Source organism: Carya illinoinensis, chromosome 1, assembly GCF_018687715.1.
Source record: "Carya illinoinensis cultivar Pawnee chromosome 1, C.illinoinensisPawnee_v1, whole genome shotgun sequence".
Taxonomy (NCBI): domain Eukaryota; kingdom Viridiplantae; phylum Streptophyta; class Magnoliopsida; order Fagales; family Juglandaceae; genus Carya; species Carya illinoinensis.
The window spans coordinates 54,282,213-54,301,038 of record NC_056752.1 but is presented as its reverse complement, the minus strand read 5'-3'; the positions used below and the strand labels follow the sequence as shown (position 1 = coordinate 54,301,038).

The 18,826-nt window shown below is 35.3% G+C and overlaps 1 protein-coding gene across 3 annotated transcripts; it reads left to right on the top strand.

Moving 5' to 3' along the window:
- Nucleotides 1-1,995: 1,995 nt before the first annotated feature.
- LOC122288798 (kinesin-like protein KIN-UC) lies at nt 1,996-18,100 on the top strand. Of its 3 annotated transcripts, none has more exons than XM_043095594.1 (20): nt 1,996-2,486; nt 3,427-3,527; nt 3,691-3,813; nt 4,405-4,590; nt 5,206-5,427; nt 5,503-5,665; nt 5,999-6,148; nt 6,247-6,335; nt 7,379-7,594; nt 11,509-11,688; nt 11,988-12,167; nt 13,368-13,487; nt 13,649-13,777; nt 13,856-13,994; nt 14,107-14,199; nt 15,423-15,548; nt 16,459-16,584; nt 16,869-17,012; nt 17,128-17,259; nt 17,829-18,100. In XM_043095594.1, the coding sequence occupies exons 1-20, from the start codon at nt 2,345-2,347 to the stop codon at nt 17,978-17,980; spliced, it is 2,913 nt and encodes a 970-aa protein (XP_042951528.1). In that variant the 5' UTR covers nt 1,996-2,344; the 3' UTR covers nt 17,981-18,100. The 3 variants fall into 3 exon arrangements, with proteins under 3 accessions (XP_042951528.1, XP_042951530.1, XP_042951539.1); XM_043095596.1 differs by having other exon boundaries at nt 1,997-2,486; nt 17,131-17,259; XM_043095605.1 differs by lacking the exons at nt 1,996-2,486; nt 3,427-3,527 and having other exon boundaries at nt 3,694-3,813; nt 4,454-4,590.
- Nucleotides 18,101-18,826: the final 726 nt, after the last annotated feature.

Sequence of the window (18,826 nt, the reverse complement as noted above, 5' to 3'; positions counted from 1 at the left end):
AACGCGTGTTGGACGGCGCCTAAATGACAAAAAATAAAAATTAAGCTGGAAAATGATACTATTCTTCTAGGTTTACTTATTGAATGTGATCGTTTATGTATTTTATAATTTTTAATTTTTATTTAATAATTAAGAAAGTTATTATTAATGTATTAATTTTTTTTCAAAAATATATTTAAAAAAATATAGACAAACTTGGATGACATGGTAACATTATAGCCTATATTTACACCTTCTTGTCTGGTCTCTGAGCTCCAGCTACCTCTTCCCCTTATTTGTATGCACGTATAACCTTATACGTAGAGTTCCACCCATCTTCAGCTTTGTATGTTCATTTATGTTTGTCGGGAATCAAATGATGCAAACAATCGAATGAGTTAACCATTATTTACTACCGTATTGATGTGAGTAATATAGTGTAAAGATAAATATCTAGTTCATAAATAAATCTTATACAAATAAAGTTATATATTGATGTTATTTGCCCTCATTGTAAAACTTTTGAAGTAAATTTATGCTTCCAAAAAATAGTGCAGGAGCTCCGTACTTTAATCAAGTTGGTGGTGTTTGACAGCTTCGGTCGGTTAAAAAAGTTGTACGAAAATGCATTCTCGTGATCAGATTGTAGAACACCCGACGGTTGAAAAGATGTTATCAGAAGAGGGCCGCCTGCAGGCAAACATGTGTTGTCATGGGCCCCAGACCAACCAATTGACGTCATGCACGTTTAGGATGAATATATACAGTGAGGGGAATGAAAGAAGATGAACAGTTGGGAGGTTCGTTCGTGCTGTTATTCGAATTATGAAAAATCTTAAAACATAAGCGCATGCACTATATACTATATATATATTTTTATTAAATATATAATATATAAATAATGAATAGAAGAATTTAATTAATTTTAAAATAATAAAATAAATATAATATGTGGTGTATTTAAATAATGAATATCAAAAATTTTTACGAACAATGAAAATTCTTGTAATGACCAAATAACTTTCTTTTTAAGTAGATCCAATTCTAAACGTAATGATAAACAGGGTAACCTCGACTTAGATATAAATAATACTAATATTTAATTGGTTTTGGATTGTTGAAGTTGCCATCCTATTTAATTAGAAAACTCATGCATGTGAGTTGCACTGGGGCTTATTGAATACAAGCAATGTTTGTGGAATTTTACATTACGTATATTACATACATTTTCGAGTAAGTAAACCTTGCGTATTTTTAAAAAAATAAAATTTATTATTAAAAAAATTGTTGTAAAGAAGAGTGCTGGACTTACAACCCATTATAATTATAAATATAATTTCTCATTTTACATATATATAGATGGTGGGCCTAATTAGTTGAAGTTTATTATTTTAATTAAAAGTGTGGAATCATGTTTAAATTCGTGATCATTTCTCTTATTCCATGTTAACTAACGACCCATCCCAATAATTTAAACGAGATCAATAAGGTCATTTTAATAAACACAGAATAGAAAAGTGAGTAATGAGTGAACCAGACCAATTTATAACAAGAATATTATTTTTCATTTTAAAATTTATATTAGTTAATTTTAAGTTGAATCTAATATTTAAATATCAAATTATCAAATTTATTTTAATTTAAAATTTTTTTATATATGGGATACATAATCTTTTTCAACTAAATACTTTTCATATTTGAGACTCATAATTTTTTTTTTAAATTTTTTATAAATATATTTAAATTTAACTTAATATTCAAACATATTTAAATTTATCTTAGATAAATTTTATAAAATTTACTTTACCGTCACAACTTATTAAATTCTACTCATCTCAATTTAATTCATATATTTATCGAAAATTGAAATTAGTGAGTTGAGAAGCACATCTCATTCATTTGCAAATAAGTTGAAATAACTTTCATAATGTATTTCTGGACATTCAAAATTAAATATATAAACGTTACCGACTTCTAATAATATAATAATAATAATAATTGCCGGCTCAGCACTAGTCGCCAGTACTCACTCGCAAACGTTACGGACGGAAAGGAGAAAAATGAAACTCAAGTGACAACGCGGGAAGGGAACCGGTTTCACGGTTTCTATTCAATTATTATTCCAATCGTCTCTCTCTCTCCCCCTCTCTGCTCCCATGAATCTATCGTGCCGGCCTCAACTCAGCTCCCTCTGACTGTTTCTCTTGGATGATTTGTTTAAAAAATCAGTTAATAGTTGCCGCCCAATCGCCCTTAGACTACTCTCTCTTTGGAAATCTTTGTTGGGTTTCCTATTTTATTTGTCTGTGTTGAAACCAGACTGGATGAATGCTGTGATCACTCTTCTTTTTAGATAACATAGGAAATGGCTTCCAGGTCTTCCTCTAATAGGTCCGACAGACAACCGCATCATCACGTTCCTCTTTCCGGTCGGACCAAGCCCACCTCCGCTTCCAGACGCTCTGTCACGCCAACTTCCCGAGCTCACTCTTTTCAAGCCGACGAAGGTCTCTCTCTCTCTCGCTCTCCCCAGTCCCTCTCGCCCTACCCCTGCCTCGCTCTGAATGTACTTAATATAAATTTTGAATTTCAAATCCTTTAGTTTTTTTATATTGTGTTGTTTACATTGCACGACTGGGTTAAGCTGGCTTTTAGTTTTTTGCCTTTTGGATGCGAGTTTACAGATATTCGTTTTAGGCTTTTTCTTTTTTCCTGTACATGTGCGTCTGCTTGAAGATTTGGGATACGTGTATTATTTGAATGGATATAATGCTGAAAAGGGGGTGGGACATCTGCCCTTTGCTAAATTTCGAGCATCAGAGAGACATCTAAATATTCGATGTGCAAGACGAATTAAACTTGTCAGTCTCAAATTGAATTAAAGCACACAAAACGTTAATTCCTTCATAGTTCTATGACCATCTTAGAATATTTGGCTCAATAGAAATAAATGAAGCCTGTTGTGAAGAACCACCGAGTACCTTCGTTTTTACCCTGAACCATGGTCAAAGGATATAAAGCTATTCTCGAGAGAAGGGAAAAAGTTTGAGTCAGTAGCAAGTTGTTCGTGAGTTAATAGCAAGTATAACCGTCCTGATTTAAATCGTTTTTAACCATGTGGGCGGAATATTTGATTGCTGTGCAAACTGTTTTCTAATATTAAACGTTAACTTGGTTATATGTTAAAAACCAATCGATGGAATATAGACATAAAGAAGAACTAGATTGTCGTCATGGTTCGTAAGCTATTGAATGTTCAAAATGAGCTTATAAGCAAGTTTGTTAGATTGATTATAAGGCTAAAACATTGATAGTTGCCTCTTTGTGCATACTTTTGCTTCCCTGAACAAAGCAAAAATTATTTCCCTGCTACATTATGTGATTTCTGGTTCAAAGATAGGTTGATGGTTGTATTTATGAACTTCTTGAGTTTAATCTTTACCACAGATCCTGGAAGGGTAAGAGTTGCTGTCAGACTTCGACCAAAAAATGACGAAGATGTACTTTCAGATGATGATTTTTCTGATTGTGTTGAGTTACAACCAGAGGTGATATATATGTTCCACCACATACGGATAAACACTAATGTTGAATATTTCTATTACACCCCCACCCACCAATATGTTTCATCTTTTTAACCAACTCTAGCCACCAGAACCTTGGACTCATCGAAACTGTTCCTCATTTTTCTTTTTGGTTGCTTTCTTGTAGCTGAATCGGTTAAAGTTGAGGAAGAATAACTGGAGTTCTGAGTCTTACAGATTTGATGAAGTTTTTACAGAAACTGCCTCTCAAAAGCGTGTTTATGAAGTGGTTGCAAAACCAGTAGTTGAGGTAAATGAAAATTGAAAAGGATACTTCAAGTTGCAGTTCTTAGAACTATTTACTAATCATGCAGCTTCGCAGGGGAGTTCCTGCGCTGAAAATTAAATTGCAAATTATACTAGCAATTTAGAATTTGAAGTTAACTTTGTGAAAAATTTAACATGTTCTTTGTGTGTGACTTCATGGATGTTTAATGTGTGTGAGTCTATTTGGTCTAATTATACCCTCCCCATCCCGATTGAGTGTCAGTCATTTTGTCCATCCAAGAGTTAGTGTCAATTTGTAAAAAGTCAGAGCAGTAAAATCCAAAAGTTGGTCGCCCTTACTTTATGTAAACTTAAATTCCCTAAAAGAAAGCAGTTTAAATTAGAAAGGGGGATTTGGAGACCATTTGTAATTATATGCATCAATTGAATGAGACTAGACTTTGTGACTCTCCAACATAAGACAGAGTTGGGGATGGAGTAGTAATTTTAATTGGTCAATTTAAGCCTACTTTCTCTTCCCTTTCTTTCGTTGTAACACAAGTAATAAGTTTTGAAATAGCTTGAATGGAATGGTAGGTTAATATTTGAAGTAAATTTTGATATACTTTTGCAGAGTGTCTTGAATGGATATAATGGGACAATTATGGCTTACGGTCAAACAGGTACTGGTAAAACTTACACACTTGGAAAACTGGGTAAGGATGATGCAGCTGGGCGAGGTATTATGCTTAGAGCCCTTGAAGACATTATTGGCAATATATCCACTTCTTCTGATACTATCGAGGTCTCCTATTTTCAGGTATGAAGTGCTGCACTAAGACTTGTGTCTGTGTATTGTACAGGATTTTTGAGATGATGCTTTCAAGAAGGTGCTTTCATATTCTGTACTAGGCACCTATGTTTTCAAGTACTTCTACAATCTTCAATAGGTTCACTTCAATTTTCGAAGGTCATGGACAAACCACTAAACAGAACTTTAGAAATGTAACGTGATGAATTTTCAATTGGATGAGGGCCTTAGCAGGGTTTTACTGAATCACTTCACACCCTTTCTCAGTGATTTTGGATCTTTACAATCTTGGATTCTAGGTCTTCGTTAGTTTGTACTGTTTTGTATTTCTTGTGGACTTCTTGCTGGGTGCTAGTCTACACCCTTTCCTCTTGAAAGATTTTTATTGCACAGAAAAAATGTGTTGAATTGAAAAAATAGGGGCCTGATACATTCACCTCTATTGTTGAATTTCCAAAGTGGCATAGTGAAGATGGATTTCATGCGCATCAGATGTAGCTATTTTCATAGGCACTTTTCACCATTTCCTTGTGGACTCTGGTCCTTACTATCAGACCACATAAACAATTACGCATGTTTATTGTTGTGATTTTCAATGACTCCTATTTTTTATTGTCCCTCCAGCTGTATAAGGAATCTATACAAGATTTGCTTGCACCAGAAAAGACCAATATTCATATTAATGAGGACCCGAAGACTGGTGAAGTGTCATTGCCTGGTGCTACAGTTGTTAAAATTCAAGATCTTGATAATTTTCTACAGCTACTGCAAGTTGGTGAGGGAAACCGTCATGCAGCTAATACAAAGATGAATACAGAATCTTCTCGTAGTCATGCAATTTTAATGGTGCGTATTTTCCAGGATTTCGGGCCTTCTCAATTACTATTGTATAATGAACATCTCAAACCTTTCTTTTTGAAGGTTCATATTCGAAGAGCTGTCAATGAAAAAGTAAATTTTGGGATAAATTCTCCAGAGAAGGGCAGTAGAAGTGATTTATTTGATGGCAAAGACATACCCATTGTCCGGAAAGGCAAGTTGCTGATTGTGGATCTCGCTGGATCTGAAAGGATTGACAAATCTGGTTTGTCTTTGATTTCATTTAAATGTTACTGTTTTGGTTTCATATTACCTCTGAATTTCATTTCAACCAGTTTTTAGGAACAGCTCTCAACCTTAGCATTTTTTTGAGATGTTTCCACCTATTTTACCTTGTTGGTTCCTATAATTTATGTATTGTTTTATTATTGATGTTGTTACTGGGATATGGGTTAAAGTTATGTGTGTGATACGAGTCTTCTGTAATTATACTTTTTTAAATGACGTGGTTTTTGTAAATAGTAAACATTAAAATTGCAACCTTTTCATGATACTTGTTATCCTCCAAGAATTTACATATTATTTTCTCATGTTGCAGGAAGTGAAGGCCTCCTACTTGAAGAGGCTAAGTTTATTAATCTTTCTCTTAGTTCTCTTGGAAAATGTATAAATGCATTGGCTGAAAACAGCCCACATATACCTACTAGGGATTCAAAACTGACAAGATTGCTTCGTGACTCATTTGGAGGTAGCCTCTTTTTATATATTTATTTGGTGCTGCTCTTAATATATAGTGTCTGATGACACCGAGAATTTCTAGTTACCCTAAGCCTTTTCTTGAAATAGGCACAGCAAGGACTTCACTTATTATAACAATTGGGCCATCTGCACGACACCATGCAGAAACAGCTAGCACAATAATGTTTGGACAGCGGGTGTGTTGGATAAATCCTGTAAATCTATAGCTGTTTTATGAGATTGATCTCTACTGACCTCTGTCTCTCTCCCACTCTATTATTGCTGTGAATCTAAAATTCTCTGATACATAACATTATTGTTATGGACGTATTGATCTGAGTACAAAAAATTCAATGCTCCAATATTATTTCTCCTTTGCATCTTTTCTTGGACTTGATCTGCTTTATACTGGATAAAAAAAATAAAAAAATAAAGTTTGTGTTGGTTTTTTATTTTTTTTTGACATAATCAAATGCAGCATTTATTTTCCGTGTAAGCTTTATGTGGCTCGTATAAACTAATAATTGGAAAGACTATATTGATATTGGCATCTGATTTTAGTGAAGTATGCATTCTGCTGTGTCCTTGATGGCCTAGCTTCCATTGAAGAGCAAGTAATTTGTGCTTAAATTAGGGAAAAATTTAGTTGTTGCTGTTGTATCTGTGACAGTGATGCTTGGAAGGCAGTTGAAAAATCCTCCTAGAGCTGTTACAACGTATGAAAACAAAAGCAATCAAAGTTTACTTTTTTCCCTAGAGCATGCTTCAATTTGCTACTTCTTGCAGCCTACAAACTTCATGCACAGTAAACATTGACCTAGAGGATTAGCATTGGTTGTTAGCACTAAACTCCAGTGCAATGCTCAACTTTCCTGTTTCAGATTAATCATTGTTGCTATTAGTTTCTCTTCCTGTTGAAACCAGGTGCTCATACACACATGTAAAACCTGAGGGCACCTCCTGGTTGTCTTACAACTATGGGGGTGCACCTAATTTGGCCCCCAGGGGGCCATGGCCAGTGGAGGACGAGGGGGGCCTTGGACTCCTGCTCATACATTATGGCAATTGTAAGATGAGGGAAATGATGGTTTCTTATTCAAACCCTCATTTTGACTTGATATGTCATTTCTAGGGCTCGGTTTGGTTTCATTTTTTGAGGGTTTTACTCTAAATGTGGATTATCAAATTCACTCAACAGTAGTTGCATATCATGCAAGCTAATAACTTATTTCTTTTGTAGGCAATGAGAATAGTAAACACTGTAAAGGTCAAAGAAGAATTTGATTATGAAAGTTTATGCCGGAAGCTTGAGAACCAAGTAGACAATCTAACTGCTGACATTGAAAGGCAACAAAAGCTGAGAGACGATGACAAGTACGAATTGGAAAAACAGCTCAGAGAGTGTCAGGAAAATTTTGCTGAAGCAAATAAAATTCTAGTCACAAGGTCTGCTGAGGTAGGTTGTCTTTCCTGCCCTTATGTAGTTGCAATTTTTTTTGGCTGGAATCTTTTGCACTATTGGTTAGTCAAATACCGGTCTTTGATGTCTAGCAATATGCTTACTTTCTCTCACATTCTAATCATCTAACTTGTCTGTCGTATACATAGTTATAAGTGCTGCACTGAAATGCTTTTGCAGTAAAATCTCATAATTATTATTTCCTTACTAATATCTTGTAAAGGAAAATATTCATTTGGAATCGGAGATGAAACGCAACATAAATGAATTGAACTATCAGAAAGATCTTAACAATTTGATGCAAGAAAAAGTTGCACACCTAGAAATGAATTTAAAAAATAGCAAGGTATCTTCCTTTTTTTTTTGTTTGCCTATTGGGTTCTCTCTTCCCCTGACAATCTATGTACTGGGTTTTATTTTCAATTAATCGATGCCATGCAATTTAATTTTTCTATTGATCAACTGAAAATGAACTTGGTTGTATATTCTAGTGCTCCTCTTATGAGATAATTCATAATTGTATGTATGGTTCCTCTTATCATTACTTTGAAGCTGCTAATATATAGCATAATTTGCTCTATTTTTTCACCATAAGCTTCTTTTCGTATCATTTATTAATATTATCTATGCAAAAATCTTATCATATGCTAGTAGTTGGGATATCATATCCAACTTTCCCATATCATATCCAAGAATGTCCAACCTTGTGGATCTTCCTTTAGTTGGGGGGGAGTTTACTTGGTCTAATAGTAGAGGGTGGTCAATGTTGGACAGATTCTTAGTCTCTTCTTTTTGGGAGTCTCATTATCCGGATCTTTGTCAGAAGAGGTTGCCACGTGTTTGTTCTAATCATTTCCCAATTATGCTTGATTGTGGTGGCATTCTTGGGGGAAGACTTTATTTTAAGTTTGAGAATATGTGGCTTGAAGTGGATGGTTTTGGGGAGATGATTAGAAATTGGTGGAATTCTATTCCTTTTTTGGTACACCTAGTTTTATTGTGGCAAGTAAACTTAAAGCCCTTAAAGTTGATTTGAAAAAGTGGAATGAAGAGGTCTTTAGACATACGGAAGTGCAGAAAAATAAACTTTGGGATGAGCTGAATACTTTGGAGGTTGGTGTAGTTAATGAGGAGACCTTGTGTAGAAAAAAGGAGGTTGTGTCAGAAATTGAAAATGTCTTGTTGATGGAAGAAATCTCTTGGAGGCAAAAATCAAGGGTGCTTTGGTTGAAGGAGGGGGACAAATGTACTAAGTTTTTTCATAAGATGGCAAATTCTCATAGGCGTAATAATGTTATTGAAGTCCTTCTCTTAGGCTCTATTGTGTTTCAATCACCTGATGAGATCCAAGGTCATATAGTGAAGTATTACGAAGAACTCTTGTCTGAGACAACTGAATGGCGCCCTAAGCTTGATGGGTTGTTTTTTGATCATCTGGATTCTGATGCTGTTAGCTGGCTGGAGAGGCCATTTGAAGAAGAGGAAGTGCATTCGGTTGTTAGAGGTATGTGCAAAGATAAAGCCCCGGGTGCAGATGGTTTTTCTATGGGGGTTTTTTCAAGAGTGTTGGGATATTGTGAAGGATGAAGTGATGCAGGTTTTTTATGATTTTCATTCTGAATATAAGTATGAGAAGTCTTTAAATGCTACTTTCATTGCTTTAATCCCAAAGATTGCTGGTGCTCAAGAGTTGAAAGATTTCCGTCCTATTAGTTTGGTTGGTGGGATTTATAAAATTATTTCGAAGGTGCTAGCTAATCGTATGAGTATGGTGATGGACAAAATCATTTCTAAACCACAAAATGATTTCGTTTGGGGGCAGCAAATTCTGGATTCAGTTCTAGTTGCAAATGAGTGTTTGGATAGCCGGATGAGAGAAGGCATTCTGGGGGTTCTTTGCAAGCTGGATATGGAAAAGGCATACTATCATGTGAGTTGGAATTTTCTTCTTTATATGCTTAGAAGATGTGGCTTCAGGGATAGGTGGTGTGGATGGGTTAAACATTGTATTTCAAGTGCCTGGTTCTCAGTTTTAGTGAATGGTGTTCCTTGTGGTTTTTTTTTTTTCAGAATTCGAGGGGCTTGAGACAAGGGGATCCATTATCCCCTTTTCTTTTTGTTATTGTTATGGAGGCCTTGAGTCATATGATGCAGGAGGCTGTACATGGGGGTTTTCTTGCTGGTTTTTTGGTGGGTAATAATAGTAATGGGGTGACTTCAATTTCTCATTTAATTTTTGCGGATGATACTCTTATTTTTTCTGATGCTGAAAGCAGTCAGATTCAAGCTTTAAGGGCTGTTTTACTGTGTTTTGAAGCTGTTTCGGGTCTCAAGGTGAACTTGGGAAAGTCGGAACTGGTTCTGGTGGGGGAAGTAAGGAATGTTAACTTTTTTGCGGATTTGTTGGGTTGTAAAGTAGTTTCTCTTCCTATGAAATATCTTGGGCTTCCATTGGGGGCGTCTTTTAAAGCTATGAATATTTGGGATGGAGTTGTAGAAAAGGTTGAGAAACATTTGTCGGGTTGGAAGAGGATTTATTTATCAAAAGGGGGTAGATTAATCCTTATCAAAAGTACCCTTTCCAATCTCCCTACATACTATCTTTCTTTATTTCCATTACCGGTGGGAGTAGCAAATCGGATTGAAAAATTGTTTAGAGCTTTTTTGTGGGGAGGCTTGGGGGAGGAGAATAAATTTCATTTAATAAGTTGGCAAAGGGTGTGTTGTCTAATTGTTAATGGTGGTTTGGGGTGCTTAGCTTGAGTTTTTTTAATAAGGCATTATTAGGAAAGTGGTTGTGGAGGTATCATCAGGAAGGGGATTCTTTGTGGACAGTGGTGATTGACAGGAAGTACGGGTGTGAGTGGGGGGGATGGTGTTCTAAGGAGGGGAGGGGGCCTTATGGTGTTAGTTTATGGAAATATATTAGAAAGGGGTGGAGCTTTTTTGCAAAACAGATTAAGTTTAAGGTTGGAGAAGGTGTTTGCATTCGGTTTTGGCATGATGAATGGTGTAGTGAGAGACCTCTTAAAATTGCTTTTCCGTCTGTTTTCAGCTTGGCTGGAAACCAGCAGGCTGCTGTTTCAGAAGTGTTGTGTTGTGACAATGGGACTGTGCACTGGAATATTTGTTTCACTAGAAATGCTCAAGACTGGCAACTTTGGGAGGGATTGTATGCTGTGGAAGCATAAGGGGAGTAATAGGTTTTCTGTTAGCTCCTTCTACAAGGTGCTGAGTGCCCAACAGCAACTTTCTTTTCCTTGGAAGAGCATTTGGAGGGTCCATGTTCCTTCTAAAGTGGCTTTTTTTTATTTGGACTGCTGCTCTTGGGAAGATTTTGACGGTTGATAATCTAAGGAAACGTGGTATGATTGTTTTGGAGTGGTGTTGTATGTGTAAGAAGAATGGGGAATCGGTTGACCATTTACTTTTACATTGTGAAGTGGCCAGGGAGTTAGGGATTGGCACTTTCAGTAGAGCTGGGTTGTGTTGGGTTATGCCTAAGAGTGTGGTGGATTTATTAGCTTGTTGGAATAGGCATCATAATAGCTCTCAACTGGCTGAGGCGTGGAGATTGATACCTTTGTGCTTAATGTGGTGCATTTGGACGGAAAGGAATGATAGGTGTTTCAACAATAAGGAGCGAGCAGTAGGGGAAATCTGGAATTTCTTTGTGTCTTCTCTTATTCAGTGGTTTTCTGCTATTGTTCTTAAGGGAGGGAATGTTAATGAGTTTTTGTCTTTTTTTTTTTTTTTTTAAGCTTTCTAGAATGTAATTAGGTGTCTCATTTTGTATACTTCTTGTGTACATGGGCTTTGTCTAATTTCATTCTCTTCAATAAAGTTTCTTACTTATCCAAAAAAATAATCTTATCACATGGGCATTTACACTGCTGTTTGATTGTTAGTAGCAACACCAACTTGAAAAGGCTACATATCAGAAAGTACTGGCTGATACCACTCAGATGTATGAGAAGAAGATAGCAGAGTTGATTAAACAGATAGAGGATGAGCATGCACGGTCTGAAAGTGTGGAGGAACAATTAGACTTGATGAAGAAGCTCTTGAGTGAGAATCAAAAGTCAATTCAGGTTTGTAATTTTTAGATTGACCATGAAAAAGGATGGTTCTTATGTTTTTGCCCGAACTTTCCTTTTAGGCTTAACTATTTCTGGTTTGTCATTGGTGGGATTTTTAATTTTTGGAATGCTTCAAATGTGGCTTATGCATGTGTTACTTGTTCTACTTGCAATGGACTAAAGTTAGTTTTCTGATGTTCTTTGACACTTCTGTTCATGCCACTCTGCATTGTATAGTAAAACATTATAATCTTACCACCAATTTTAGCAACAGGATTACAAATTCTTATGCTTCTTTTTGCCACTAGCAGAATCATCAAATGGAAAGTTCTAGACATCAAAACGCCCTTGCGGACACCACTCAGATTTATGAAAAGAAAATAGCAGAGCTAGTTAAGCAATTACAGGATGAGCATGCCCGTTTTGAAGTTGCAGAGGAACAATTAGACTTGGCAAAGAGGCTCCTAACTGATCATCAAAAGACAATGCAGGTAATTTTATCTCTATTACAAATTAGGTCGTATTGAGTTTTATATCCTGAATTTTAGGTTCAACTTTTCTCCCATATTGTCTTTGTTATAACAACTCGTGATTTTTTTTTCAAAAAAAAAAAAAAATCCTTTCTCCCACCCCTCTAAGGAAAGGTTTTTTTGGGTCATATTGATAATGATACACACCATTTAAATGCTTTGTTGCATTTAAATGTCTTTCTTAAAAAAGGTGAAAGGAGGGTATTGATGATTTTAAAAAGTTTTATCTCTTTAAGGATTTCCTTTGGTCACAGCAATTTCCCCATACATTAAAACTATCGGGAACTTATCACCCTGCATTGAATGTCTGAACTACCCTTATTAAAAAGTGCACAAGGTTTCTTAGAACTTCAGTTGTGGTCCTTTTTTACATCTTCCATCTGCATGTCTCATTTTCTCATAATCACTCAGTAAAGTCTGTACCATAAAGATCAAACTTAAGCTTTGGCAGGAGATTTGAGCAATTAAGAACTTGGATAAATTACTTTTGTTAAACTGTGCCATCCTTAATTTAAGGTGAGGGAATGACAGGAGATTTGATCAATAAAGAACTTGGATACATATGTGTGCACATAACAGAGCATGGTTGGCTAAATATGTCTACTCATGATAGTGAATTAACAGTTTTCTTTGTTAAAGGTTATAGAGCAACAAGCAAATTTCAGCTCTGTAATTGTTACTTCTTTTGACTTCTTAGTGACAGATGTTAGTTTTTACTCCTTATTCATTAATGTTATTTCTTTAGTTCTTTTTATTAATTTAAACTCTAGTTAGGTACTTCTCATGTATAAATCTTACTTGGGCTATGCCTTCTTTTGCTATGAATAAAATTTCTTGATTACCTATAAAAAAAATGCTAATTAATCTGCATGCTCTTAAATTAGCGATTCTTCTCTATTTCTGTAAAGATCAATATGCCCATGCAGAAGACGTTGGCAACTCAGTCATGTATTGATTTTACTTTGAGATAACCCTATTGGGCACCTCTTAAAAGTGCCAAACATCACAAACCCATGTCAGTGTTCCCCTTGAATCTCAGTGTTACTACGGTTATCTTGGAGTGGAAAACTCTTTCACAATGAGACTAACTCTTCAGCTCTTCCTAGTGCTGATATTCCATTCTTCATCCTTCTTATTATTCTTCTTCGTTTCAAAATCCAGGGGCAGAAAGAGATTGATGAACTCGAGTTGAAGTTTCAAGAAATGTATCAGCTACAAGAAAATACTTTACATGAGCTACAGTTATTGAAATCAGAGAATAAAGACCTATTGGAAGAGAAGGTATCACTGACATGCCAAACCAGATGGGTTTGGTTTTAAGTTTTCTCTTTCCGAAGTGTAGATTCACTATGCTTATCTTGATTTTGGTAACGTAATATTTATTGTTTGTATTTACTTGAGACTTCAGCATTAATAATATTTTTGTTTTGTTTTGTGAAAAGGCAACTCTGAATGAAAAACTTGATTCTGTGAGTCAAAGACTTTCAGAGGAAGAGAAGCAGAGGAAGGCTATTGAAAATGAGCTGGTTAAACTAAAGAGGGCTGTACCTGAAAATGATAATGATTTTGAGGTCAGTTGTTTCATGCTTTCTATATATCAAAATCTTTTATTAGTATTTTAGGTTCTTACATCTGAAAAATCTTTATAGGACAAGACATCTTATGCAAAGGAAGATATAAATAAACAATCTTCAGAATTTGGGAACCGAACAGGTTCATACAGGTCAAATCAATTAAGAGGGACTCTCTCTGGTCAGAGGGCCACAATTGCAAAGATATGTGAAGAGGGTAAGATTTCATCAGTAGTAGGGCCAGATAAACTTTGACAAGTTCTTTACTTTTTCTTCGTTTTGACTTCTATGATATTTTGCTTTACAAGTGTTTGACTTCATAAATTCAGTTGGGCTTCAAAAGATTTTACAATTATTGGCATCTGAAGACTCAGACATACAAATTCATGCTGTGAAGGTGGTTGCCAATCTGGCTGCTGAAGGTGCAGTTCAATTTGCCTATAATTTCTCTGTGGATGAAATTATGTTGACATATTTGTCTTTCAAAGAATCTGATATTAGATTTATTGAGTCCTTGTGCAACTTTTTCTCTTATCATCCCTGCTTCATCTGGGTATGAAATATTTCTTCAGTAGTGCATTTTCCTTAAATTTTAGCTTTCCATTGTATAGATATTGAATATTTCTTTCACTTGATAAAGAATGATAATATAGAGGATATTTTTAAGAGATTAATTTCTATGTACTAACAGCGTTGAAATGCGTAATGAGAATATTCTTTCCTCACACACAAGAGTTAATATCTCTAAGTTGTGCAATAAGGAACACAGAAAGGAAAGCCTTATAGTCATTAATATATATGTTCACATTTAATTTGTATCTTGAATATTCATTCAAGGTTAAGAACTGGTTAACTTGTTTCAATCAAGGATCTATTCTTCTGTTGGGTTCCAGTCCGGGCATTAGGAGTTTTCAGCTTACTATGACCCTTACACGTCGCTTTGGACTTTGCATAATGGTTAGCAACCTTCTATAGAATTTTAATTAAAGACGGAATTATTCATATACCAACACTGAATTCGGGAATTCTATATTAACCTCACAGATACTAGTCAGGAATTAAACTAGGTTATGCTGCCTCAACTTAGGGTGCCAGATTTTGGTTGGCTCCAGGTTGAACTTGAAATGAAGTTTTAAAAATATGAGCATCCACAAGAACACTCATATCAATGATTAGATTCTGACAATTTGTAGGATTTCAATGCTATCTCAATTTGGCATGAAATCTTAAAAAAATTTGGAAAACTTCTTTAATAAGATTCCACATACCAATGTACATAGATAAATAAATTTTTTCATATAAAGAACTCAATAGAATAAACTTTTGCATATCTCCTTTGATAAGCATGAAGAAAGTTGAAGCCATTTTGTACATATTTGCAAGTCTGTTTCTTTTTCAACTGCAACTTAATCTCTTTGTATTTTGTTGTTACTTGTTAGACTTTGTCATTTCTCATCTTTTAGGGGGCCTCTCTTTCAATAGCGAAGCACTTCTATTCCTTCTGTCTCCTAATATGTTTCTGCGTTTAAATTGAAGGCTGAATATGCATTGGTCATTAGTATGCTTCTTTTCTCTCAGTTGAGTCAATAATATGAGGATTTCTGTCGTGCATAATAACTAGTGTATCTGTATGTGTTCTGTTCAGACATTAATCAGAAGAGGATTGTAGACGAAGGAGGTTTAGATGCTTTGCTTATGCTGTTGCACTCATCAGAAAATACAACTATTCTTAGAGTGGTGTCTGGGGCCATAGCCAATTTGGCAATGAATGGTGAGCAGCTTTCTCCGGTTTTCTCATTGTGCAGATGCACATGAATAGTTAAGGTTCTTAAATGAAAAAGTTTTCCATCTCATCCCATCTCATTTCCTTGAAAGACAAATATGGGATGAGATTGGAATGATATTGGTTTTCCATCTCATCTATCTCAACCCATCTCATCTCATCTTATTTCATCCCATCTCATTTCCTTTCCAAACATCATTCAAATACAAACACTTTCAAAGTAATCATTACAACTTTCCCAGACTTTCAAATAAAAAAACAAAAAATAATTGTCCTTTTTCAAATCTCAAAACAAAAATAATATTAAAAAACTATATTCTCACAATATTTTAATTTTATAATATTTTTATTCAACTTTTTTTCTCTCTTTTTCCAAAACGGTAAAACCCAATAAATACTTAACTCAAACTATCTAACTACTATTCACAAACCATCTCACTACTTTCACAAAATTCTCATTTCATCTCATTCTCCAAGCATCCCCTAAGTTAGCATACCTTGAGTTTCAATGCAATAAGAGACCACTAATGTTAACACCTTAGTCTCCAAATTTTGGTTGAGCACATTGGTCTTTTGTCCCATTACACTCCTTGTGTTTGTTTGAGAAACACAAGGAGAGTAACTCTACCCATGAAGAGTCGTAGTTTTTAAGCTTTCTATCTTCCTCTAAAAGACATCAATATTGTAAGTTGATTTGTGACTTGGGAGAGGATGAAGTGGCTTCATACTCCATGTTTAAATTAAATATTGTAGTAGATGACAAAATTTGAATATTTTGATAAGATAGGTTGCTTGTTAATAACACAAAATGATCTAATGTTTTAGCATTGAGAATACAGCATATCATTTGTAGAAAAACTTTCATCTCTCTTTTTTTTCTTCCTTCAAATCTTCTCAGAACAGAATCAAGGCTTGATAATTGACAAAAGAGGTGCTCAACTACTCGCAAAGATAGCATCTAAAACAGATGATCCACAGACTTTACGAATGGTTGCTGGTGCGCTTGCCAATTTATGTGGAAATGGTAAGTTGACGGTGATTTCACATCACCCAGCCAAAAATTTATAGAGTAGTAATTTCTGTATGGATGGTGTATAATGAAAAAGTTTTTACTACTGAATTTATCTTATGCCGTCTTCAGTTTCAATACTGGTAAGCTTCAATATCTTGTCGATCCACTAATTTTCCTGACATATCTTCCGTCAAATCAATTAAATCACTTCTTGCTGAGGGTTTAGCGAGCACCAGAGATCATACAAGGGATGGAAGATCTACTAGTGTTTTGATGCAGTAGTTATTTTCTTACAGAAAAGCTACTCTTGTTGCTGAAAGAAGATGGAGGCGTCAAGGCACTTCTGGGAATGGTTAGATCTGGGAGCAGTGATGTCATTGCACAGGTTGCTAGAGGACTTGCTAACTTTGCAAAATGTGAATCCCGAGGAATTATTCAAGGTTTGTGGGTTTTATTCCTTCATAGCATACCCAATCAAAAAAAACTCTTTATTAACACACAAAATTAAGCAGTGGTAGTCTCTCCTTAAAATGAATGTGAATAACTTTTCTTTAGCAGGACATAGAACAGGCCGTTCGCTTCTAATGGATGATGGCGCACTTGCATGGTTGATTGCCAACTCCAACACAGCTTCGGCTTCAACCCGACGCCATATCGAGCTTGCTCTTTGCCATTTAGCACAAAATGGTAAGTTGCTGACTGTACTTCCTCATTTAGAAAAGATACAAAGAAACAAGACAGCTACTTTTACAATAAATGAGTCAGACACATCGATAACAAAACCAGAAACTTTTATCTATTCTGAAAGTTAATTATAATCTTTAGAAGTGAGAATATACGACTCTCCTCAACTCCCTGTACACTCGCCGGGTCAAAACCCTTGACATGCTGGTTTCCTCTAAATGTATATCGATTTCTAACTTGTGATCATCTACATGGGTGGGGGGTTGGAAGGGGGGAAGAGGGGAGAGGGTGGGGGGCATGTGATTTTTTTAAGATTCTTGATAGGGTGCTGCAATCAATAATGTGTTGAAGGATAGTATCACATCGTAGCCACCTCTCCGAGAGGACTCCGTTTAGCTGAAGATCAATACTACGATAATATGATAATTACCCTTCATAGAATAGTAAGAATTATTAAGAATTGACCTTACCTGCAAAGTAATTTTGAATTGTCTCTTGAAGGACCAATGTGGTTCTGTGGACATCTTTAATTCCTTCATGGTTAACACACTGTAATCAACTGGTGTTTGCAGAGGACAACGCCAACGACTTTATATCCGGTGGAGGGGTGAAAGTGCTTTTTGGAATATCGGAGGAGTCCAGTAGAGAAGATATCCGCAACCTTGCAAAGAAGTCACTCAGGCTGAATTCGTCTCTTCAAGCTGAGATGCATATGCAATGGTAGTAAAATGTATATAAAATCCAATATTATTATCTCTTTCCTTTTATCTTGACTATGTACATACAGAAGGCAGTGTAAAGAACTGCAGCTCGATCGTATAGTGGCCTGTTTTTCCATCATTTATTTGCGCTTGCTACTCGTGAGAGCTAATCTATGGGCCAATATAGAAGATTTTTCTATAGCAAAAATTATTAAATGTTCTTAAAATAAAGATGATTTGGTGCTCCCATCTTATTATAACGTGTCATGTAATTAAAATTACCTTAGTATAACATGTTATATAGTTAAAATTAGTTGAGAAATGATATTTATAGTTGTAGAGTATGCAAGAGCTGCATAATTCTTTTAAAAAAAGTAAATAAATATGAGACTTGCATTAAAAAAATAAATAAATTAATAAATTAATAATAAACTATACTCTTTTTCAATGATTACACAACACTTATACAATTTATGATTGACTGTAGTAGCATTATTCAAATTGTTTAGGTAAACATAAATTTTAACTGACATGACAACCTATAATTTGATGAGTCCCAGATAGCCGTACTCCAAGAATACCTAACAATAAGGGGCACGATTTGATACGATCATTTATAGTCACCAAAGCTATCAGCCTTTTAGTTTCTACGATAATCGCATTAGCATAATTTCCCATACGGTTGGCATAGATGCCACTGCCCATCTCACACCAGGTCGAACTACAAAAACGGCAAGGTCGATACTCAGTACAAGTAACATACGGTAGAGGAGCCTGTCTGAATCCCACATGCCAATAACGTTACAAATTTGAACGTGCTGATTTTGAACTCGTGAAAACAAGGTTGTTTATGCATCTCTGTATTTCTA

Coding starts and splice junctions, on each gene's coding strand:
- LOC122288798 (XM_043095594.1), top strand. CDS start 2,345: ATGGCTTCCAGGTCTTCCTCTAATAGGTCCGACAGACAACCGCATCAT. Junction 13,995..14,106: donor TGCAAAGATATGTGAAGAGG/GTAAGATTTCAT, acceptor TCATAAATTCAG/TTGGGCTTCAAAAGATTTTA. Junction 14,200..15,422: donor TGCCAATCTGGCTGCTGAAG/GTGCAGTTCAAT, acceptor TGTTCTGTTCAG/ACATTAATCAGAAGAGGATT.